At 37.3% G+C, this 26,949-nt stretch overlaps 1 protein-coding gene and 1 non-coding gene across 3 annotated transcripts in view; one reads left to right on the top strand and one right to left on the bottom strand.

Annotated features, from left to right (window-relative positions):
- The window catches only part of LOC134749519 (membralin), a 136,314-nt gene that overhangs the window by 45,250 nt on the left and 64,115 nt on the right, over positions 1 to 26,949 (bottom strand). For both annotated transcript variants that reach the window (XM_063684477.1, XM_063684476.1), the window contains one exon: positions 5,099 to 5,231. In XM_063684477.1, the coding sequence (XP_063540547.1) occupies positions 5,099 to 5,231 (133 nt within the window). The remainder of the gene's footprint in view (positions 1 to 5,098; positions 5,232 to 26,949) is intronic.
- Positions 3,650 to 3,722, top strand: Trnas-gga (transfer RNA serine (anticodon GGA)). Its single transcript has one exon. It is a non-coding gene; the product is annotated as a tRNA-Ser (tRNA).

The raw sequence follows: 26,949 nt of genomic DNA, 5'->3' as shown, positions 1-26,949 counted from the left end.
CCGAAACTACTGGGTCTAAAATTTTGAAAAAAATACACAAAATAGTTCCCTACCTATAGATCACAGGAAAATCTATTAGAAATGTGTAGTCAAGCGTGAGTCGGACTTAATTACTTAGTTTTTGATCCGACCCCTACGGGTTTTTTAAAGACATTTCACTTACATTTCACATAAAAAATACGTTGTTTAAATTGTGTAATGTACGGAACCCTTGGAACGCGAGTCCGACTCGCACTTGGCCGATTTTTTTAGTATTTGTTGTTAGAGCGGAAACAGAAATACATCATCTGTAAAAATTTCAAGTGTCTAGCTATTACGGACAGACAGACAGACGGACAGACAGACGGACAAACGGACAGACGGACATCGGATTTTTATTTTTACCCTTTGGGTACGGGACCTTAAAAAGCACTGATTTAAACTTTCACGATTTCTACACATTATTAAATTGTAAAACGGGACTTAACGCGTATTTAAGTTTCATGATTTACCTCCGACGTTTCGAGGACGGCGTTGTCCCCGTGGTCTCGGAGAAGACTGGCTAAAGTTGACATCAACATCTTCTATCGATCTATCTATCGAGTTTTTCGAACTAAATACCCGCACTTGGTCTTGTTTATCACCTTGAACGTTTTACGCACTAGGCCGCGATACGCGATTAAGTCCCGTTTTACAATTTAATAACAAAAAAAAAGCCTAAACAAAATTTTTAAACTGCACTGGATAATGTCTTCGTCGTTTTAATAAGTCTTTTAATGGAAAGCAAATTTAATTTCATACTTTGTAAGCAACATAATGTTCGCCTTATTTATTTAAAATTGCATATTTCAATTAAAAAACTGTACGAAAAATTCCGCTACATTTGTATAAAGGACAGCTGTTAATTAAAATTTTGTGAACTTAATGAAATGATGCATTATTGCATGGATAGCCTGGCGAGAAATGTTTTCACTGACGTATGATACATACTGTAACGCAGAAATTATATCATCGGCTCTGTGTTTTAAATCAGGTATCTGTAGTTACGAAAGGTTTACAAAATAATTAAATTTAAAAAGAGGTCCCCGTATGCTGAGTAGGTAGTAGTGATATTGCATTTTCTGTTTTTATTGGATCACACTAATTTGTCGACAAAGAAGCCTGAACAGGCAGGTAGCGAGGCAGATTTAAATTATCAAGGACCTTTCGCTCACAACGACATTTTCAACAATTTTATTTAAATATTTAGAGCGCTTACCGTTTACTATATGCCTTTATTAGATTGTATATAATTTATTAGTCGGAACATCAAAAAGGGAAGTGCTCTGTGAATAAATTGTTATTTTTCTAAGCGAACACATTAAAATAGTAATTAGATTTTAATGAAGAATATATTCCATCCTATACTCAGTTACAAAGTAACACAGGTGCATATTATAAAAATATACAATGAGCAATAACCCATTCAAATAATTATTAGAATGTAACCTACTGAGTACCTCATAGTTTACATATAAAACTACAACGAAATAGTGTATAAAAAACCGGCCAAGTGCGAGTCGGACTCGCGCACGAAGGGTTCCGTACCATAACGAAAAAAAAACAGCAAAAAAATCACGTTTGTTGTATAGGAGCCCCATTTAAATATTTATATTATTCTGTTTTTAGTATTAGTTGTTATAGCGGCAACAGAAATACATCATCTGTGAAAATTTCAACTGTCTAGCTATCACGGTTGATGAGATACAGCCTGGTGAGAGACGGACAGACAGACAGACAGACAGACAGCGGAGTCTTAGTAATAGGGTCCCGTTTTTACCCTTTCGGTACGGAACCCTAAAAACCACACGCCAAAGCCCTGAATAGCTCTCAGCTTGATAATTGGCATATCCGGTAAAGTATTAACGGAATAGGATCGCCTCGTCAACGGGCAGGTGATAATGAAATTGTTCCGAGCCGACCATCATTAATGAGTGTCGACAACTGCTGGCGCGTGTGTGTCAGCTATTGTCAGTGTCATCGCCGTTCTGTTCTGCATACGGTACTCCCATTACAATAAATACACATAGACCTGGGGCTGCATTCGAACTATATTTTTTTAAACGCTTTATTATTGATATATGTTATTCGCAGCCCGACTTGACCGAACCAATATACCGTTTATTTTTTACACGACCGCATAATCTAAGGATAAGCCCTAATGAACACACTTTCATAGGTTTTATAAAAAATGTACTTACTACTTTTATTTTTCCTTATAAAATAATTCGGCAAGCAATGTATCACTACGTTGTTTTAACGCAAAACGTCGCATTTACTGACGCGACGTCACAACTGTCACAAGTGATCACGATATTAACGATGTACGAAATTCATTGTTACTCGAAAAAGATTCAAACATTAGATACGCTCTGGTAGTTAAAACTAAATTTAAAAAATGTTTCTGAATAGTTTTAAACCACTAGAACCTAGTAGAACCAAGTATATGTTATGGTTATAAGCGGTTGTATCAAAAATACACACTGTACAAAGCCGATATAAAAATGATATGAAATTGACATCAATTTTTAAGCTGGAATCGGCCTCTGAACGCCCTCTGCTTGATAGTGTCCAGATAAACAACAAAACTGTTGCTCAACTGCCTGCTCCTCCTTAATCAAAAGTCGTCCGAGCACGAAGCAATTTGGCTGACCGTCCACGCGGCCAATAAGGAGAACGCTATTAAAACAAGCGCAAATAAAGCAAATTGAAAACGGCACCGTCCTCTCGGGTGGCTGCGATTCCTAGCCTTGGAAAAATACGTCTGGACATCTATAGAAGCTAGTGTATAAATGTGTATGTATATATGTCATATATTATGGATACTATATTGGAAATATCTGGACAGGACCGAATGGTGAAAATATGGGGAGGTATTTGTCCAACAGTGGCTCTAAAATAAGGTAATAAAAAGCGGTATTCAGAATTCTAAAATATTAACTTGATCTCAAAAAAATTATATGCGTGTGATACTTATATAATTCCTCGCAGTGCATCTAGCTTACATTAACTGTACTGCGATAACATAACACAACTTTATTTTCAAAATCTGAATGCCGCACTAAATCAGTACACAGCGCTACGCCGTAGCGCGTAGCATATATTTCCCGCTACATAGCAACTCTTCCTTCGTTTACGCTTTCAGGCCAATCCGAACGTGCACCGACATCAGAATGATATCTGGGAGCATAGCCAAGATGACAATCGTTGATGGAAATCGCCAATCGAAACTTCAATAATGTACGGTAATAGTCACGTGACTTTTCGTAGCATCTGTCATTCCGATACACTTTTTTCTATTTATTTGGCGTTATATATATAGAGTGTGACTACTTAAAGAAAACACAAATCAAAGAATAGAATAGAACGCGACTTTCGGAACCACCACCACCACGAACCACCAACGCTGTAAAGGGTTCGAAACGTCGGGATGTATTATAAATTCAATATGCGCGATATAATCCGTTTTCATAGTTTGTTTCGGAACAAATCAAATTATTGTATTAAATATTTTGATTTGTGTTTTTTAAGTAGTCACACTACTATATATAATTTATAAACTGAAATAGATATCATATATTAAAGAAAAAGTGACGAAACCCTCCAGTGGTGAAGGCCGGATTCGAACCGTGGCGGGGTGGCCTAGGGGTTCAAGGCGTTAGCCCGGATTGCTAAAGACGCCGGTTCGAATCCGGCCTTCACCACTGGAGGGCTTCGTCACTTTTTCTTTAATATAATATATGACATCTATTTCAGTTTATAATTTGATTTGTTCTCTAGTTGAATCTAGTAAAAGGATTCGTATAGGAGGTGCAAGCACGTACTGCTCGCCCTTAGAGTTGGTCAAAGGCGCCTAGTCTTCCAAAGAATTTGAATTCGAACACATGAGAATTTGGGAAGACTAACGCCGTGGCCGGGTGGTCTAGTGGCCAGGACGTTAGCCGCGTAAGCTGAAGACGCAGGTTTGATTCCGGCCTCGGCCACCGGTGGATTTGGTAACTTTTTCTTTATTGTATGATATCTATTTTAGTTTATTATTTATATAATACTTAACTGTAACTACTTAAAAAATACAAATCAAAGTATTTCAGAAAAAAATATTTAGTTTGTTGCCTAGTTGGGTATTTATATATTATTTAATAGTAGGTATAGGTAATATTATTATTTTTTAATAATTTTTATTCCCGTTTAAGAGTATGCACTGCTGAATCAATATTTCGAACGCCTAAAACACGTATAATATGCTTTAAAAAACTGCACATTAATACACTCTGACCCGAAAAACGAGAAAAAAAAATCTTGTCATCCATCCCTCGATTCGGAATTCGGTAGCGATCCCTAAAACGTAACTAATTGAAAATTCAGAAAAAAATCCACATTTTTTTTTAGTGGAACTGTGGAACTGAGTGTGTGTGTGTGTCTAAGGTTAAACCAAGTAATAATTATCTATAACCCTCTGTGTTGGAAAAGCAGCGGATATTGTGATGCCCTGTGCAAAAATTGAACATAGCTTATTTATACAATGGCAAAAGAGCTTTCAAAACCCCAACAGTCACTTATTTTTGCTATTACGCGAATATAGAAAGAATGACGCAATATTACAATGAAAAAGCTTTTGTTGTCGATCTCTCACAATTAGAACTAAAAATCGCTAAGGGATATTTAATTCTGCATGTTATTTACCTACTAAATGTGTATTGATTAAAGTTTGACTTTGTGTCAAAGTAAGATAGACTTTGTTAACTAATAGTAACTCCGAGTTTTGTTTCCGAGTTAAATAATAAACACCCCTATTAACGCATTGTTTCCTGTGGCGTAACTCAATATGCGCTGCAAATTAAAGCAGTAACATAATATCAATATGTAAGCAATATATGGTGCTTATAAAAAGTTATATAATTCATTTATATAAGACTTTCAAATGAAACACTTACCGTTTTTATATCCGATAAAAGGATCTGGCCAAATATAATGGACTCGTATTTAAGAGTATCGGTGATAACTGATAGTGACAATTCACTTTTAATCGACGAGAAAATCAAAGTTTTTTTGTATTACTAGCTAGTTTTCTGAGACTTACCTCAGCCAGTGTCTCTTGGCAATGGCGGTGTGACAGCAAATGGCGTCGTACTGGTCAGCGATCCACACGATCAGTATAATGTAGAAAGCCGTAGTCGTGTCGTTGAAGAACTCCGACATTATAGCCTCCATGCCTGAGGACAAAATTACATATTTTTGATTCGAGAAAGGCAGCATTCCGATAAAGACAAAAAAAGTATTATAACACAGAACTGAAGATTTTATAAATTACCATGTGACTAATTTTGTGACGGTTCCATATTTCGATTCGTCGATTGGTACTTAATTAATAAAATAAATTAAATTAATTGTTAAGGTTTAAAGTCTACTGAGATACCCGTCTCGATTTTGCCTGCAAACACTCAAATACATACATGTATATCTCAGATCAGATATGAAATTCCAAGACGACGTTAGTCTGAAGCTCCCGTCGCCACCGTTAAGGATCCGCAACGAATCTACTTTATTAAGCGCGTTAGCCGGTGCAGCGGCGCATCGCATTAAACATGGGGTCATGTGTGGGAGTCACCGGAGCCCGAGTCAGACTAATTAGGTGTCGACAATTACGCACTAACGACCGAAATCCGAGCCGGGCCCCGGCGCGAGCTTATTAACAGCGTAAGTCCTGTATTACGATCACTTGCTACCTCATGCGAGGGTTTAACAAGAGATACCTAACTAGTCTAGCTGTGGACTCGAGATCCGCAACAATTACGCGAGATCGAAAATCAAGTTATACTGGTTGGTCTCGGGCGATCGCGCGCCTGAAACTTGTATGAATTAGGAATAACGTTTCAGGACCTGCGATTTTGCCCCGTCTGAAGACACTACATTTTCACACGAAAATTCAAACCTGATTTGGAGTTATTGCGTTTTAATTAGCAGCTTATATTCTGTCGACGTTATTTGGGAACTGATAATTATGAAATTACAACACTATCTTCTTTATCAGAAAATTGACCGAATATCTGTAGATATGGTGATTCCGATACAATTGCTCTTGTCAAAACATTTTTGGACCTGAAAACAGTTCAGTCCCTAGAAATTTTAAGCTGATCTATGGAATTATTCAACAGAAAAAACTTTGTAGTTGAAAATACCGAGAATACTTGCGAAAATACGATTCTCGGAATTCGTATTGTTAATTTGGAACTAAAACACAATGGATGTTTAAAATTATACAAAAAATACATGAGAATAGGTACAATGTGACATTGAGGTTGATGGCAAAGATGTCTCAGGAAGATAAATGACGATAAACGGTTGGTCATTAGACATAGTAGGTACCTATCATATAAAAGGACCGTTAATGTATAGAAATGTATGCCAAAATAAACATTTTAGTTGATTAATAACGATGTAACATTATATCATAATTGAACATTATAGTACTAAACCGCCGCTTCGATTCTTGTTATACTTAAACACTTGTTGTTACTTAAAAATCCAAACGCATTGAAAATCTGTAATAAAACTAGAAGCTTTCCATAGAAATCCCACTGCCTACTGTTTAATGTAAATAAACCATATTAATCGTCGCCACAAGATTATAGCGTACCACATTTCCACGGGCATATTGTTCATAATAACACAAACACACAGCACGGGTAGATATACATCCTAAATATCATTAGAATATAACTCAATACGAAACCAGCAACTGTCCGGCGCCGACGTTCGGTCGGTGCCTACTTTATTTGCATTTTGATGAGAATGATGAGCGTCGACACTGATACAATAAACACGGCAGGGCGACCGGGAGCCGGCACGACACGCCGTCGGCCCGACTTCGACGACGTTTAACTGAATCATATCTAACAAGGGACATTTAATTATTTCGGAGTTGGGGATGTATCAAGCGGACATACAGACGTAAATGAAGAATAAGGTTTCCATGTTGTCACCAACCGAATGATTCAAGGGTTTGGATTATTGTACACACCGACAAGACTAAATATTGACAACAACAAGATAAAATGGAGAGTTCATTAATAATAATGCTCATCTACTCGAAATTAAGTCTTTGAATAATAAGGCCTAAAAGGTGAGTCCGCGGACACCCGTAGAAAAGCAAGTACCCCATTGGTGTTACAATGTGTCCCGTCTTGATCGCTAGTAGTGTCTCACTCAATCATTTTGCTTTGGCCTTATTTAGACCTGTCATTTATATGAAACTAAATTCTACGCCATAATAATTTATCGTGGCCCTTGCGAATTAGCCAGAAATAGCAAATTCGTAAGGGTAACTTCCAATGCCTTACCGAAAATGGCCACTGAACAAAGATAGAAACACTCGCTTAAGCAACCCTCCATCGGCAGTCGGGTGATGACATGTGAGTTGACGTAAGCTTTACTGGTAAATTATCAATTTATCTACAGGTACCGGTCCCGAGCCTTACAGTCGGCAAATGGGGTGCGACGGAGCGTAAGTGTGACGGGAGTCACCGGCCGTTACCTATTCAACAGAGCATGCGACATAATCCTAGGCGAGACGAGTAAACAAATTACCCGGGCCGAGTCGGGCCGGTCGACGTGCCGTCCGCTATTAATTTTAATTCCGGCGCGGGGCGAAGATCGCCGAAGATGGGTGAGAGGCACGCGCCGAACATCAGCCCCTGTCGCGAGTCGGGCGATAGAAAACTTGGGAACCCGATCAAATTGACTGTATTTAGTAATTAGGATTTCATATACTCATAAATAAAATACAAACTGTTTTCTACGATTTGTTAACTTGGTGTACATAAGTTATTTAAAAGATAACATTACATATATACTTACCTAATATATTATGTGCATGAGTAATTTATATAAACAGTAAGAGCGGGTGGAGCTGTACGGCTTTAAGGACCTTCGAGGAGTAAACCAGAGGTCTTGGTATGAATCACCCAGGTTTTTACTAATGAGGTCCTCAAAATCAAGGTGCAAAATATCATTTGATATTAATTACCAGTTGCCGTTTGGTGAAGGATAAGGTTATATGAAGTGAACGCCAAGAAATTTAAAGGTGTGTGTGAAGTCCTCAATTAGTATTGGGCTAGGAAGGCGGCTATGGCCGAATTATGCCAAGCAGTGGGATGAATATAAGGTATTAGTGTTGATTTTGATGATCAATTTATTTGAAATAAGGCTTTAATTATACCGGACCGGCCCATCTAGATAATAAGGTCTTTTATCTTATTTGATAAGATATAATACAGGGTGCAACAGGACAAAGCCGAAATGTACATATGCATTAGGGTATTTAGAATCAGTATACCAAGTATCATAAAAACCGGTGTAGCGGTTACGAAGAAATTAACAAGTTACGATTTTTTACTTTGGAGCAGCCTGTATGTTTTAATAGCTGAGGTAATAAATAGTATGAAACCTTCTTCGACCTTATTGATTATCTTTTTTATTTATGACATTAATAAGATTCTACGTAATACGTAATTTGGTCGGGTTATTTGTTGCCTTATATGGTTCATGATATACTCGTGTCCCAGAGCCTAACTAGCGCCACCGGAGAAATTAGGAACTATTATTTAAAGCTTAAAGCGGTCACTTTTGCAACAATTCTGCCATAAGAGATTGCGATCCTTTCTATACCATCCATAATTCTGACTTATGACAAATGTCATCATTGCCGCACATTTTCGAACAAGTTGTCAAAAACACTGCCAATGATTTACAGCATGTTTCTTTTTGTCGTCGATCATTGGAATTATTTTTTCTTTGATAATTTACTTTCTTATCTTTTGTTCTATTTAAAAAAATATTAACGTGAGAGCATTCTTGAGAAGGAATCCTACGTGGGATTTCAGGGTTTGTCCAATGGCTAAGATCACACTTCATAAGATCGTTACCAAAACTAATCGTAAACGCCTCACCTAAGTGAAATTCTTCTTTAAGTGAAATGTATATACCAATGACAATGTATGATTATTACTGAATAAATGATATGATATGATAAAGATCTATACTTATTGTTTATCGCACATACCATATTGTTCAGACAAGAAAAAAAGAACACCAAATTGCGCATTATGAATTTATTATTCCAATTTCTGCAGCTCGACACCTTTTAGATTTTTTCCCCTTTCACTTAAATTCTGTCTGCGGCTAAGACTTTTATCAGTTGTTTTACTTGGGGATATTGAAAATTTAAATTGGATTTGAGTTTATGACCCGGAAATATTTCCTTGGCTGGAAAGAATTATTTGCATTGCGGTTTCACTTTTGACAACAATAACAACTAAAAATGAAAATTCGAGATATTTATATTTCGAGGTATGAATTATTGACATTACAATCGCACAAAAGATAGTTACAATCTATTTCTCTTACGCCTTAGGCCGCGTTTCCACTAAGTCGTAACGACAGTGCATTCGTGGCCTGTATATTTAAATGGAGGTGTTCACATGACACACGACACGATAACAGTAATCGTCTTGTCATAGCGTGTATTTTTAAATAAACGGAGGTGTTCACATATAGGACGGTACGATTAGTTGTTACGACAGTGGGAATGCGACCTTAGCGCACGAGCAAAACTATTCATGCTCTAACCGTATGAGTACCTACGAGTACCTAGAAGAACAGTCTTTTTCGCATGTGACCCTGTCAGATACTGCATTATTTAGTTACTCGAGCTAATTGGTGTAAATAACGTATAATTCTGATAGCCTGTTTTCATCCGATTGTCGGTCAGCATCCCGTGCACCTTTTTCCGATATTTAAATTAAAATAATAAGATATAATATTCGGATGCAGAATAAGCGCCCCGGCATGTCAATATCAGGTAATCGGTAGGTGGTTCAGGCTTGCAAGCGACGAACAGGACAGCCCATCGAGCCCAGTCCGTTCCGTACGCACCGATCGTATCATAATGGACCATAGAAGCAATTGTATGTTTAACATACTTCACTTCGTTTAACTTTTCACCAAGTGGCCATCTGGATGATATGTGTACCTAGAAATTAAGCTAGCATCAATACGAGTGGCCTAGGTGAGAGTACCTATCAGAGCTATCTCCAGGGGCCGTAGCCAAGGTGACAGTCGTATAAATCGTAGAAATGTATCGGGATGACAGATGCAACGAAAAGTGACATGGTCACTTCCATACATTACTTAAGTTTTGTTAGATGTTTTCTATAAACGATTTTCACTTCACAGATGTAAAGTAGGATAAGCGACATGAAATGTTTTTGTTTTCGGTTTCACAGTTATTATTTTTAAATTATTATCTGTATTAGTTATTCATCGGATCATTCAGGCTATAATTAGTATAGTTAAATTTATAAATGAGACATAAAACAGGTTAACTTAGTCGTTCCCATAAAGTACCTCAGTTTTATTTTCATTTTATTTGTACATAGCTGCAATAATCACATAGACCGTAAGAAAAGATTTAGGAGAATAAGATTAAGAGAAGAGAAAAATTTCAGTATATAACATACAATAACAGTTATAACAACAATACTGTATGTAAGTATACATACAGTAAGCAGGGGAGTCAGTTATCTTTGCAGCTTATTGTATACATATTATACATACATACAATATTATAGGACATTATTACACAAGTTGACTGTCCCACGGTAAACTCAATAATTAAAGCTTGTGTTGTGGGTAGTTAGACAACGATATATATAATATATAAATACTTAAACAAGTACATAGAAAACACCCATCACTGAATAAATGCCCTTACCAGGATTTGAACCCAGGACCATTTGCTTCACAGGCAGTCACTACCCACTAGGCCAGACAGGTCGCCATAAGTGCCATTTTCGACCAAAAGGGTACTTATTGTCGCTTGTCAGTAAGTCGCTATTTCCATATAGCTTCAATTTGAAATCAACCTTATCGACAAGCGACAATGTGGTACCTTTTGATTGAAAACGTCACATATTATTATTGTACAACAGTTCTTTTTTTCTGTGCAGGTGCCATATTTAACTTGAAGTTTAGATCAACCAATCATTAAATTATGTTGATGCACAATCCTCATAGAGCGATTTTTGATCATGAGATGTATTTAAAAAAATAGACACAGAAGTATACGTTTTCAATATGCTATTATTATTATAATGTAATACGTCAGTATCAGCCACGCCAGATGGAATGACTAGCTTTTATGCAGTTGCCATAGGTAGACGCCCGATTGTTTGAATGGTGCAAAGGCGATGCACATTTCAGCTGAGTATCTGGCTATGACAATATTAAGGTTTGCAAACTGTACATAATATTTACTACTTAAAAGCAATAAGAGTGGGTCATTTTGTATAGAAATTCCGCACAAACTTATCCATTTCCATAGGTTTGAAGTGTAATGTAAGTATTGGGTGTATTTAATAAGAAAATGAATTTGTTGTAAATTCAGTCAGCCGAGTTTAAGCGTCAAGGGCATAAATATATATACATTCCCAAAGTTTCAAAAATATGTGTACGCTCTTACACCTTAGACAACAAAGTCGTGTTCACATATTTTTGAGCCATTTGTCTGGATCGATATTTTTGCCTTCGACTGTACATATGCAAGACCTTATTATGTTGCATTGTGGAATTTAGCCGCTTTGGATGAAAATGTTAAAATACAACCTTTTGTACCTTATTAAATCATATTTATAACCGGGTCCATCGTAAATTTCGACACAGGTTACACTGATCGTGGTCGCGGCTTTGATTACTTTTTTTTAAGTAGCACCGCACCACTCACTTATAAATAAATGTTTCATTTTAAAGAAACGTTATTCATGACTATCCACAATACTCAAATTTCGAACAAGACGCGCGACAGAGTGCACTAAGCTCAAGTGCAATCCAAGACGAAGTAATATAAATTTTCCAAGGTGAATAGAGAAAATGCACACAAATTGTTACTTCTTACTTCCAGAGGTTTAATCAAGGGGGACACCCGCCGCGTTCGCCAGCATCCGAGCTTCCTTGAACTTGGCGCAAATTGAGAATAATGGAGCCCGTACGCCATTTTAGGGTTCCTTGGAAAAATCTAATCATCGACATCGTATTTGCTTTCTCTTCGCGGAAAGCAATAAAGGGTATTACTCCGTCTTCCGGTTTTAACTTTTTAAATGCGCAAACTACTCCATAAATTGTAAATCTCTTCTTTATTTTTTTGAATTAAACCCGTAAGTAGATGTGATTTTTGCGTAATTGGAGAGAGCTTAATTAGTTTTGTAACTGGCTTTCAATTTTAAGGACGTAATGCAAAGGAGACAAAGTACCTAAATATTGAAATATTCTTTGAAAACAAATTGACACCTTAAATTATGTTGTACAAAAAAAAACTGTGAAGGCCAAAATACCCGACAACTGTACGAGGGTTAAGATAATGACCAGCTGGCTACTATGTTTCATCATTGAAGTGTTATACGGCAATAACCGTAAAACGAGTAAGCTTATTAACACATTTTCACGCCAATAAATCCTTGGACTTGCATTATCACAGAGCTTCATCTCTACTGGTGAAAACTAAACCTTATTACATCGCACTTTAGTAATGTAACTAAAACAAATCAGCCTCATAAAAGTTAGTGAACAACGGAAGCCGCTACACGTTCATTTACTTACCTGCCTTCTTTCCAAGGCACTGTAACAGGCACTGTATTCAAACACCAAGACAAATCTTAGCTAAAACAGTACTTAAATACTTAATTGCTACGTTTTTACCTCCAGATTTTAGATCACGCGAGGGTTTAATTTTACGGGGCCAAGTCATTGAATCGCTCCCTTAGGATCTGGATCATTAAGTGGGTAAATGGTTAATGAAAATAGAATGAGCACTAAACATCGAAGCGGAATTTCGCCAGTCACCTAGCCGTCATTAAATGTTGTTATCGTCGCGATTAAGTAAGAAAACAAACTTGGCCGGAAGGCGCGGGGGCGTCGCGAATAATAATCTCAGTTTACGACAGGAGCCGAGTGAATCAATAAAAACACTAATAATGCACAAGCGTAATCCGGCCGTGCAGCGCGATTACCAACACTAACGAGCTCGTAAAGACGGATCTCCAATGCAAGGCTTAGTCAAGCCGAAACATTAAAACGCGGGATGGGGCTACAGGTCTACGGGTGCTGCACTATTCTGATTACCTCTACATAGACTAATCGCAATAAGTTTAAACCATTATTTCTAAACTGAACCTAATATAAAGTCACGTAACACGCTGTACGTGTCGTCCTCAAACCTTGCCAACGCCTACATCCGACTACCATCATCTACCACATGTCAAGATGACTTAGTTTAGCAAAAAAACACTGTAAGTAATTTGATCAGTTAAGCTTTCACGATAAAAAATAATGGTTTAAATTATTTTTAAAACAAATTGTTCCTGGTTTCCGTTAGCTGTGATTGGCACCAATGCTTACATGAAATACGAGTAGCAATTGTTTAACGCCTACGTAACGATATTTTGTTAAAATAAGCGCTTATATTTTTCCTGGTAATGACAATGCTTTCTGACATTTTTCCATGCAGTGTTTCAGCTTTATTCCCCGTAAAACATACACCATATATAATTTTAAAACGAACACGGGACTAAAACTAAAATTATGAGTCAAAATCGTGGTAGTTTAAATCAATATATTGTATACACCATCTAGTTTACATCACCTTATTTTTCTCACTTCAGTAGGTACCTTATTTTGATGTGTTGGAATAGTTATTTACGATACAAGTGCGGAAAAGAGGAAATCCGAAACGAGTGGCGATAAATTAAAACACGACCGCAGGGAGTGTTTTAAATCGACACGAGTTGCGAATTACCTATTCGCACGTGTGTCGTACAACGTTTTACAGTACATATGGCCGTTTAAACTTTTGACATATGCACGAAAAGTGCTCTTTTACGCATTAGTGCGAGAAAGTAGCACCATATGTACTGTAAATTTTATTTATGCGCTTAAGTTCTTAACCATCACTTCAAAGGAGCACAATTACCCTGTGCCAAGAACTGCTCTGAATTAAATTCCTTTAACACGAACATATTTTGTCGCTGCGGATATCTAAAAGGTACCAATTTAAAGTGACTTTATCAATTGGGGACCGAATTATGAAAATACAATTTGCTCATGCATTGTATCTTCCGTTGTGCTGCAGCTCTGCATAGATTAGACGACGCTGGATTAATCTTGTGGAGCGGAGGACACAATAGGCTTTATTAACATGCATGCGCCTGGCCCGATACAAATTGCCGATGAGTCGCCGTATTTGTGTGGCAAGACGCCGCCCGGCTGGCCTGGCGTGTAATAATGTCGCAGCCGTTTACCTTGCCTTTAAGATTAGACGGTATGGTGGTAGAAACGTGCATGGAAACTAGGAATCCACCCTCGACTACCAAAATAATGTTGACACAACAATTATCGGCCTATCACTAAACAAAGGAAAAAACTTTCTGCCGTATAACCAACTCAATAGAAAGAATTTAAAAAAGTTGAACAGAGTTACGAGTATATTACAACGATGAAGAAATAGCAGCAGTCAATATAATACACTGATATTTTTATTCTCAATAAGCAATATTTTTTGTTTCATTTTTATTTGGAACTTGGGTATGTAGAAAAATAAATCAACAATCAATTATTATACCTATTATAGGTATAATACAAAATCTCGTTAATACTAAAATAATAAAGAGTTATTAAGGATTATTATTAGCTACACCATTTGCGTCTTACAGGCCCCCGCCGCTCGAGCAGAAGATGACTCAATCATTAGACCCGTTGAAGAGGTTAATTTCGATAATCCGCTTTGCCGCTCACCTAAAATCTGGTCATCTAATGCCTTTGCTAGACAAGTCATGGCGCTCAAACGTTCAGAAAATTAAGTGTAAATGGAATGAGGCCTCGCAATACGTAACAGCTAGGCGTTGCAAGAATGTTTACTTATATTGGTTCGCCTGAACATTTGATTGGTTTGCCCTTTAAGCGATTGGAATACCAACCTTGCTCTGAATTACAGTGCAACCCCTGCGAGCCACCGGTAACCATTTAAGTGAATAGCCTGATGCCATCCCGTATTACCATGATTATAATGAACGAGACAGTGCGATGGTAGAGTGATGTTAGGAATTAGTTGATGATAGTTAATAGCAAGCTAAAGCAGCAGCAAGCAAAGCTTGAGCAGATTAGAGTCATCAGTGAGTTACACAGATGTTAATGCGTCAACTAAGCTACATGTATAACTAAGGCCTTTGTAATAGGTACCTATTCGTCGCAACAAAATTTGCAGCTAAATATACGTATTATTTATTTTATTTGGAACGGACTAATTGGATTACAATCAAATCAAATGAATAAAAACAAACACCCCTAAAAGACCTCAGCATACCTTCAATATGTGTACCTATGTAAAAGCATAGGTACAGTCAAGTGTAAAAATACATATCTTACTCAAAAATATGTCGCATAGCTCTTATGTCAGCTAATTAAGAGATATGGGACATAATTTTGAGAAGTTGTATGCTGGTTGCATTTTTACACTTGACTAAAAAAAAATTGATAAAAATTGGGACCATCAACGAAACAATCCCAAAAAGGGTGTGATACCCGATCACCTACCCTAAATAGAAAGCGTCCATCCGATATCAGCGATTGAAACCGTTCAATTTAGGGTCCGAACATTAATTGGGGCAACGCTTTTACAAAGTGTTAATGAAGAAAATAGATCAGTGAGGCAGTCCGATGACGCCCAAGCGGCTTGCCCGTGATAGCCTTAAGGTTTGGGACACAATGGAGGCTGTTTTGTAATGTATTTATAAGTATAACATTGTGATATTTTTTTTCGTATGCTTAGCGAATAAGAGTAAAAGTAAAGTGGTAATCAGTTATTAATACAAAAGCTTTTGCAAAAGCAGAGTTTCTAGTGTGACTGTATTTTAATATCTTTTTGAATTGTGCATAGGTACTTATCTGGGATATCAGATCAGGGTGCCTAGCCAGGATGCCAATCGTTTGCGCTACGACAACGAAACGCTATCTGTCTCTCTATCGCACCAAAAAGGTAGAGTGATAGAGAGACAGAAAGCGTTTCGTAGTCGTAGCGCAAACGATTGGCATTGTGGCTAGGCCCTCTGATAAGATTGGCTGCCTTATATTAACAACAATAATAATTTTGAATCAAAATATAATGTTCGTTTTTTTTTTTTTCAAATTTCATGTCCCAAAATTTTTCTCCATAAGTGTTGCTATTAGGGTTTTTCTTGAAGTAACTCATGTCATGTACCTAATTGCAATATTAACATATCGCTCACATTGGTTTCAGAGATGTCAATTACCAGTATTTTCTTAGGGTTCCCATAAATATTTAACATTTTACTCGACTGACGGGTGAAGTAAGTTGCTAGCTAGGTAGGAACGCTGGTTCTGGAGGCCACTCAGTGTGTTACGGGCTTCATTCCGGACATGCCCCGCGGTCGAATCAACATTTGCCGACGGATCGAATTACCGCGGCGCGTCAACGTAACGTAATTGATTCAGCGTCCGGCGGGCGCCAGCACTCCTTTTTGTCTCCGTTCCGGAAAAAAAAATGCGAATTTCACCACTAATTCAATATCCGCACGCTTTCCGGTACTTTCCGTGGCGGCGCGGAAAAATAAAATCGGTTTACTTATTTTGCATATATTAAATAATATTTTCAATACTTGCGAATAAACAAGATCCTGGATATGGATGGCACTTTCGATGGGTTTTATGAATAAGTATGTTGGACAAATGGTTAAAAAATAAAACAAAACCTCCGTAAAACTCACATATCAAATAACTCAGACAAATTAAAACAGGTCATTCTAGTTTTTAAGTCGAAAATTGCTCGACATAACATGGCGTGAGTGACCCTTTTAATCTAATAGATAAAAAATATATTTACTAAATTACTACTAACGCGCTCAAAAACAATTATACTGATTATTTTGATGCGAAGACCGATATAATGTTGCATAATTTTTGGAGCTGTTGTACCTATTATCTACCTTAAATGTACCTAATTGTAATATAACATTTTAAACTCGCGTTTTGTACACATAATTAAATAATAATAAAATTTAATAATGAAATTTAATCGCGTTAGACCCGTTAGTAACATTAATTATGCCTAATGTAAGTCATCAAGAATCATTGAAAATATTTTGGATAAATCTTCGACAATTTCTGAACTCCTTCCTTGAATTCCTATTTCATTTTAATAATAAACAAGATCTTAAGACGACAATAATTAATGTTTTTCCTCTACTCTGTACTTTGCTTAAAATGCATGGTTGTAAAGAACAAGTAAAGGTACCGAGATGCATCAGTGTCTGAGGCAGGTCCGTTACGCGACTCCCCACCTCCGAGTGCATATTCCCCTCAACATGTACAAAATCGTATTCTTGTAAATAGGCGTATTTCACAACTCGTCTTAGAATCATCGGAATAAAGACGAAATTCGTAAGAAACGTCGACGTGAGATAGGAACTCGCGTTAGTTACGCGACGTCGTGCAATTGAACACCATGCGACGTGGAAACAGATACGCGACAAATGTACGGGAACGGTACTGAATGATTTCACTGGAAACACTCAAATGTTGGTTGCATTTGTGATACGTTTTAGTCCTGTATCATGATAGATACAGAAAACAAACATAACCCCTATATTTAAAATTGTACAGTGACATCTTATAGTTTGGCTAGTATATATGTATTTACGTATAATATTTTATTACTATCTGATTTCGCACAATACAGGAATTTAAAAATTAAAAAATTTATACCGAACGAAGGAAGATCCAAATTTTAATAGAAATTTGGAACTGGTGGTTTGGAAACATTTAACGTGATGGTTCCGAAATAGTGATTTAAGCCATATAATTATGGGCCGCAAGCCAGAAACAGATTCCCATGACCAATTGTTATTGGCGGGCGATAACTCGTAAAGTGGTTAAGGGCGATGCGTAATGAATCCTCGTGAACATCAGTTGCCGCTCCGTTGAAGGGTTGAGGAACAACAGCCACTGTAACAAATCACCTTATTCTATTTGATACATATTTCTAATTATGAAAAGTTGCTTTTCAAAATTATTTTTACAAAATGTAATAAGTATTATTTTTACAAGTGCGAGTCGGACTCGCGTACGAAGGGTTCCGTACCATTACGCAGAAAACGGCAAAAAAATTACGTTTGTTGTATGAAACCGCCACTTAAATATTTATTTTATTCTGTTTTTAGTATTTGTTGTTATAGCGGCAACAGAAATACATCATCTGTGAAAATTTCAACTGTGACGTCTGAAGGTTAGCTATCACGGTTCATCAGATACAGCCTGGTGACAGACGGACGGACGGACGGACGGACTGCGGAGTCTTAGTAATATGGTCCCGTTTTTACCCTTTGGGTACGGAACCCTAAAAATTACCGACGAAATTTGCGCCCGGCCCGCGGCCTAATACTTAGACGTGGCTATACAAACCCAAAGAAGGTTTGACACAGCAATGACAAAAATAAAATTAAATAATGTAGCAAACAGACATTACATAATTTCACAAGTAGTACGTAAAATAAACATGATGCCACATCAAAACAGAATTGAGTGGAAAAACTACGAACTCACCTGGGAGGGGAGCGCAAGCAATATTGCTGGAGTCGATTTAAACAACGAGGTTTCAACTCAATCCTACGCCCGTGTCGTGTGGAAATAAAACAGTTTCAAATGAAACGGGCCGGCTAATTCCCAGGCCAGAGCAACAAGGTAACATACCCAGGGAAATGATATAGTTCTGATTGCTGTATTTGATGATGTACTTTCCGATATCGGATATCGAATATGATATTTATCATATTTTTTAACGTATTTACGTTGAGTCTAATCAAAAGAGCAAATAAATAGGATTTAAAATATTCGGAAATACTTTCTCAGCTCTCTCTATTAGCTGTTTATGTACTTCATAGTTAGTACACATAATTAATGTCATTACCGGGTCTAACGCGATTAAATTTCATTATTTTACCTTTTTTCCGACAAAATGAAACTTAATCGCGCCGGTAATGACATTAATTATTCATAGTTGTATGTCCAAGACTAATAGCCATGGGGCGCGCCATGCTCGGTATCAAGCTTCAAGATCGAGTAAGGAATGTCGAGATCCGTCGCCGCACCAAGGGGCAAGACGTTGGTTTCGTCATTACCAAACTAAAATGGAGTTGGCGGGACACGTTGCTAGGCAAAGTGATGGCAGGTGGACTAAAATGTTAACGGATGGAAATGGCCGCTTTCGGATGATAGAAGCCCCTGGCGTCCGTTGGCTCGTTGTGTGGACGACATCCAGAAGATTGCTGGTCACTTCTGGACGAGATCAGCTCAGGACCGGGACAAATGGCGTACTAGAAGAGAGGCCTATGCTATGGACGATAAAGGGCTGATAAGATGATGATAGTTAAAGATAAGATAAAGATAGTTTATTATTCAAGTAGGCATATTACAATGCGCTTATGAACGTCAAATAAAGCTACGCCGGCTCTAACCGTAGGGTTAGAGCAGAGGTGTAGACCTCTGCCTCGAGAAGACTTAAATTATAGTTATACAATATATTAAAAATTTTGTTATGTTATTGTGAAACATAATTTCATGACATAGGTAGCCACAGCAACTTAAGTTTCGGTTAATAAGGCGGGGGCGAGCAAGCAGCCTGCAGTCGCATACGCATCGATTACGGTGTTTTGTTTGACTTTTACCCGCCCGGTGGAGGGCTGATCACGAAACTAATTATATCTCGAGGCGCCCGTCCGGTCTTACTCGGCTTACTCATATACATTTCACATATAGCTTACGAAATGGATAGCATAAAGAAGTTGACAACAATATAAACATTGATTTGTTTTGGATGTTTTCGCAGGAGAAATAAAATTAGAGTAGTAAAAAACTCTAACTTTAACATATTTTTTTATTGTGTATCGTGTAAAAAGGCAAGTACTGACAAGAATCACGTAATGGGTCAATCCACGTAACTCGGACACGACAACAAAAAAATAAAATATTGAATTTCGAATGTTTTTGAACGTAAAATAAACTAATGAGAAACGTGAGTGAAATGTCTTTAAAATAAGTTTTTGGCAAAAATTTCATTTTTGGTACAAGCTTTTATCGCTGACTGTCCTTTTTTTCCACAGGCAACTAATACTCATCGAGACAATTCTAAAAACCTCAAACAGAATTAGGTTGCGTTGTTTTATCACAGAGTTCCTATGACCATCTCCTGTCTTCATCATCAGATCAGCTCGATGGTACCATAATATTGCATTGTCACCCGACTTACATGCGTATGCAAATTTTCAGCTTCATCGGAAACCAGGAAGATGGTTAAATTAGTTACCTTAGATTCCATTACATAGTTGATTCCATCATGAAGTTCCAGTTCATATCTTCCGGCTCCATCATCAGATCAGTTCGACAGTACCATATTATTATATTGTCATCAGAACTACATACAGCTGCCAAGTTTCATGACGCTACGATCTTTGGAAGATGGTTACCTATAGGATAGTTACCTTAGATTCCATTACATAGTTAGTTAGTCACATACAGGTCGACTTAACAAAAGCGTGTTAAAAACCCGTAGGGGTCGGATCAATAACTAAGTAATTAAGTCCGACTCACGCTTGACTACACATTTCTAATACGTTTTCCTATCATCTACACGGTGGCTAAAAATAAGTTCATTCCCGTTGCCAGTGAGGTTTTGGGATTATACTGAGCATTTTTACTATGGGACCAACCCCGAAATCGCGAAAAAAAATTTGGCTGTTTCATACATTTTGGCTGGTCCATTTTCCATGGGAGGGTAAAATTTCTTATCGCGATTTCGTGGTTGGTTCCATAGTAAAAACTCTTTTGACTATTTTTTTCAAAATATTAGACCCAGTGGTTTCGTAGATAAAGGGGGAGGAATGGTAATTTTTTGGCTATTTTCTTAAATAACTTCTAAACTATTTATTTTAAAATCACAAAAAGTATATATTTGAGATTCTCACAATGAGCTCTTTCATTTGATGTGTAACACGACATAGTTAGAAAATCGTTATCGTTCCCGAAGTACCTACCAATGTAACCTGTACTAAAATGTGGATATTTAATTTATTCTCTTAATATTCAGCAAAAACCTTTAGATATTGCCAAAACCATCAAAATTAAAACTTGTGATTTCTAAGTTACTTAGTGCTTACTATTTACCTAGCAATTATTTACCTAGTGCTTACTTTATTAAATATATTTATTTACACGTGGCGTACATGAACTGAAGCCAAGTAGCAATGTATTGCTTATTTACTTTCAACTGAAAACGTAAACGATCGAATATGTGTGGTTTCTAATTGGAATAAGAGATCTACAAACACGCAGATGGAAGTATAATTGATTTATTCGCATTTACTAACTTGTTGCATCCTTTGAACAAATAATTTGATTAACCAAGTGGGCGTGGAGGTAAAATACGAATTTGTTAATTTTTCCTTTCCATTTTCTCTGCCTTTTTCTTCAGAGGGGGAGGGGTCGGCATCTCATCTGTGTACTCGCTCCAGGGAACGAATGTTCTATCTAATTAACTTTATCATAAAGCGCAGGTTATTACCTTGTCGGCGGAATGGACGGTTTAATCGAAAGCGCACTTTTGAAATATCGTGAGAATTTGAAACATTAAGTAAGTAGATACAATTTATAGGAATGAACAACGTTCCATTATCAATCAGATATTGTTATAAAACTAGACATGACTGAGGCGCTTGAGGTCCAATTAATATAAACTAGTACGTACCTACCCAACCTTATTTAATTAAAATCATATAATTCATATACTTATATTTTAACTGAGGTCTGGAATTGAAAAAAAAATGCTCAATGTGAGACTGAATAAAAATATAAAAACTGACACACCTTAATGCGCCATAAACACCGTCTTGAAATCAACAGTACAGTCATTTCCACATTGATACTAATATTATAAATGCGAAAGTGTGGCTGTATGTCTGTCTGTCTGTTACCTCTTCAGTCTTTACGCTTAAACCGCTGAACCGATTTAGTTAAATGGGGTGGAAATTTGTATTGGGAATCAATAACCGCCGATTCAGATGCAACTTGGTATGGGGATAGTTTGAGCTGTGGGGAAGGATATGGTATAATTTTTAACCCCGAAATCATCCCTTAAGGGTGTAAAAAATGGGGTGGAAATTTATAGTGGACCAATTTGGGGGTGAAAATAAGGATGGATTTAAGCAGATTTGATTCAAAACTAAGGTACCCTTCCACGCAGACGAAGTTCCATCCTTACTAATTCCACGTAGACGAAGTCGCGGAGAAAAGCTAGTATACAAATAAAGCCAGCACACGACGCGGCGAGTGCCGAGTAACAGAGTTATCTCGAACGGACACGATGGCCACAATAATCGCGGGCTAGTAAACGGCCACATGATTACCATAGCTTACCTAGTCTTCGCCTAAGTCGAACCAATGTTTTATCTAGGGGTGCTAGCTGTTCGTAATCAGAGATCAAACTTATACTAGTTAAACTGAGAGAAGCGCTATGCAGGTCTTAGAAATATAAGCGCAGTAACCGGCACCGCCGTCACCAATCTACTAAGTGAGTTATCTCGCACGACACAAGTTGCAGCCGATGATTTTTGGGAATCGTAGTCGGCCTATTTCGACGAATTAGGGAACCGGTTTACTACTAGTGACACACCTGGCGTACTCGTAGCTGGTCTTCACCAAACAATGTAAGTTTGGCATTTAAATTAGTCACTACATAATTAAAGGTCTGGGTCCGGGTCTTGGTGCGTAGACAGGATGCCAATCGTTAACGCTCCGTAGCGAACGAAACGCAACTGTCTCTGTCACACTAATATGGAAGAATGATAGAGAGAGATAACTACGGTACGCTACGGAGCCTGAACGATTGGCATCTTGTCTGATTTGATTGACTCTAACTACAGTCATTAATAAAATTCTGTTCAACAAAAAATATATCTTAGCAAACTTTGTGCTTGGTTGGCGAACAGTTTTTCTTAATAATTGTAACTCAAATTGTTCGCATGTCATGCCGAATATTCGGCGCTTCGGCCGAGAGAGGGGCCGAATATTCGGTATTCGACCAAAACCACTACCTTTTCTGGGCATCTCTAGTTAGAATGCCCATATCATATTTCACTCGTTAAGCATTTATTTCAGCCAAGCCAGACAATCTTAACTTAATTCATCAGGATAGTGCCCACAAGAACACAACGCCATTCCGTGAATGGTCCCCGTCGGACCGGCAGGAGGTCCGCTGCGATTCACTTAGTAAGATTAGTTCGGACTCCATCGAAGGTTTACACCTCGAAACGCGTCCAACATTACCAACACCCTAATGCGCTTGGGAAATCTATATGGTGCAATTTACACGTTCCTTGGAACGGAGATGGAAAGTATTGTGAAATGTAAGTGTATGTAAATGGCTCGTCAGTAAAAAACGTGTTGTTTCATAGTACAATTTAGAAGTTGCACATAAAGATAATGTGATACATCAGAATAATCAATAAACTTTGTTAGAAACCTACATTAAGCCCTAAATATTCTCCTATAGCACGGGTAGGTATCACCTCCCCGCATATTCTAGCACACGCAAGCATCCACACCTTAAAATGCTTACATATGCTGTGAGCCTGTGACATATTTGTGGACGTAAGTACAGCCGTTTAGTTTTTCCATTTTAGATAGGGAGCCCTAAACAGATAGGACATTCTCAGTCGCATCTTAGTTGTACCAAACAATAAAACAATACAGCAACCTTAAGGGTCCCCGGCAAGCTCGGTTCTCTATACAAACGTGGTTACGCTCTCATTTTAAAACGAGATGCTAGTTTGCTCTGAAACCTTATACGATAAGGTATATCTATGTATGTAACTAGTTTACGTAGCTTCAGATACTATACTTAAAAAAATACAACCAATTTCAGTTTTTCATACAAAAACTTGTTTTTGCTCTATTTCGTTTGTTTTATAAACTGGAGCTATATAAACTAATTACAGACCTAGATATACCTCATATCATTGCATGTGCAAAGTTTCATTACAATTCGACACGTAGTTTTAAAATGAGAACGGAACTTCGTTTGTATGGGAAGGTGCAATTCGGCCGAGCTTGCCGGGTACTCTTAATCCACAAAAACTTTATTAAAAATACTAAATTCTCAACAGAAAATTAATGCATTCAAACATAAAGGGAAAGAACGCAGACCAATTTCCAAGCGGCGATTATAAATAACCTAAGCGACCGAAAGATAGCTCAGCACTAATCTTGGAAGTTAAAAATTAAATTTTACCAATAAAATTCAGCGAGAGAATCTACGGGCAAAGTTTTAGCTCTCATGAGATAAGACCGCGCGTCTAGGCTAGTTTCTATCGAGTGTGGATTATTACAATCAGGGAGTTAGTAAAGAGGGTGCTTAGTTTTGAACATCCGTCCGACCATCAGTATAACAAAGGAAAATCACTTTGATGTTTGACTTGAGTGGTTTACAGGCGAAATAGCAACAATTATTTGTTGAAACGTATAAATATTTTACAATGAAGACAACGGGCCAATTACAAACACAAACTGCAGAATCTGAAACTTATTGCACTAAGTCCATAAGGAAATAATAAAAGTATCAGTGGCTCTCGATGTGAAGGTATCGGAATCGAACAATAGAACGTGAAACTTCGACTCGCACTGGAGCGCTGGGTGGAATAACTCTTATTGCAAACTCGCGCGACCCGCTACTTAAACGACAACTCTCCCGACTAAAGCTCGGTACAGACTGGAAAGCACAACGACCAGAATTTTATGTTTTTTATGATAACTTTTTATGATGTTGATAAAGAATCGTAAAGTTTTGGAGTGATAGGCCTAAACAGATTCCCAAGATCCTTAAAAAAAATCATAGATTTTTGTTAGGAAAATTTAAGGTTTTTGTACAAAAACAGAAAATTGTCATATCCAACCACAAGTAGGCATGGCGTCGTTCCACAGTGCGGCATTGCCACTTGAAGTAACAAAATCACGCGATTTGTAAAATTTGGCGGGTTAAAATATGTATCTATATTTGATAAAAGTAGATTTTTTATATTCTTGTTAATAACTAAAGTCTAAACCTATGTAAACGAACATAGCGACAAGCCGGTAATCAAAAACGCCTTAATCTTGAGCCTGGACTTTGTTTTGGCCACTTTTTCGTATATGATATTTATTTTGATTTAAGAAGCACTCGGCTTACTCCACGTTTATCTATTTCAAAACAGTAACGCATAAAATGATTAGCGTTATATAACCTAGGTCAATAAGTGCACTGTTGTATCCGTAGCTTTACAAGTTTATAAATACGCTTAAAGTTGGCACCGTATTGAATGTAAGGAAGTGAGTATCTTTGTTGCCTAAGTTTTTTTCCATTCGACTAAGTATGTATAAGAGAATGATGTTACAGCTTATATCGAGAGCTTTAAAATCAACCGTCATATTTCTGTACTACTATTTGTAATGATGAGGGAAAATGTTTATAGACTGATATTAAGCTAAAAGTCTCCTACTTGATTTATATTTATCGTAACAAGTAATATCTTCTAATAACGATTACTCATTTGTATATAATTAGTTACTCATAACATGATTTTTCTTGGAAATAATGTTTGCATTTATTAGAACATAATATATTACTAAGTTACTCAATATATACGTAACCAAGTGAGCGGAAAATTTAATGTTAGTGGCACTTCCACGTGGTCAGGTTAAAACTATAACAATTGGTCAAGAGCGAACCGACCGTCATCAACTGAGGCGAGCATTAACAAATAGGTTAAAAAAACTGTGTGCGTGTAATTTTTACGCGCGATTATTATTATTTTTTTAATCCTATCTGGCTTTTACTTCCCGCAATTTTGCACGGGGTGAATTTGCCAATGTCGGTTTTTGACTTTCACACGTGAGGAGAATGTTCGGTAGTCTGGGAGGTGTGGTTGGGAAAACCTAAAAACGAATATTTAATTGTTATGAACATCACAGACACGCGCGATTAAACTAAAATTCTTTGACGATGACGTTTATCACTATGTTTTAACTTTGACGTGTGTCCTATTGTGCGTGTGTCACTACTGAGCGTTACTTCCGTCAGAAAAAAAATCCGAGTTACCCTCTAGTCGCGCATAAAGAAGTTTTACTTCAAAAATTCACCTAAATAGTTTAAATAGTCCCCACCTACATCCCCACCATCACCCACATCTAACTAGTACCTACCCACAACACAAGCCTTACAGAGCTTACTGTGGGACTAGGTCGATCTGTGTACATTTAACCTATAATATTTATTTACTTATACTTACCAATAATTCATGCTAAGAGCATTGCATTTCACGTGAAAAGGTGAACATTAGAAATGTGGCATGAAGCTAATAAGGACTTAATTATGCTTTTCCTACATATTTTATTCTTATACAAACCAATCTCACGTAAAATAGCCCGTTAAGGTTTTGGATTTGATTTCCGGAGGCACGGAACCCTAAAAATGCACTTTACTGAAATTCGCTAGCTTACCCTAGGAGCTTAGGCCTATAAGTTAACCTAATAGCTATTAGGAGCACTTCCCAATAATAGTAATTATCGTCAAAAGTGTATGAAAGTCGATACGGCAAAGCATATGAAGGGCGTTTGAAACTCGTCCATAGATATAGAACAGTACTCAGGCGGACGGAAAAGATAACTTGAGGTTGATTAAATAACTTGACAAACGGAAAATAAAGTTTCTTTTCAAAACAATACTATCAACAATACTACAGTAATATTATTACATAAAAGCTTGAGATGAGCTGGTGTGGTGTAAAC

The sequence above is a fragment of the Cydia strobilella genome, chromosome 18 (assembly GCF_947568885.1).
Source record: "Cydia strobilella chromosome 18, ilCydStro3.1, whole genome shotgun sequence".
NCBI classification, from domain to species: Eukaryota; Metazoa; Arthropoda; class Insecta; order Lepidoptera; family Tortricidae; genus Cydia; species Cydia strobilella.
This window is presented reverse-complemented; position numbering and strand designations above follow the sequence as displayed.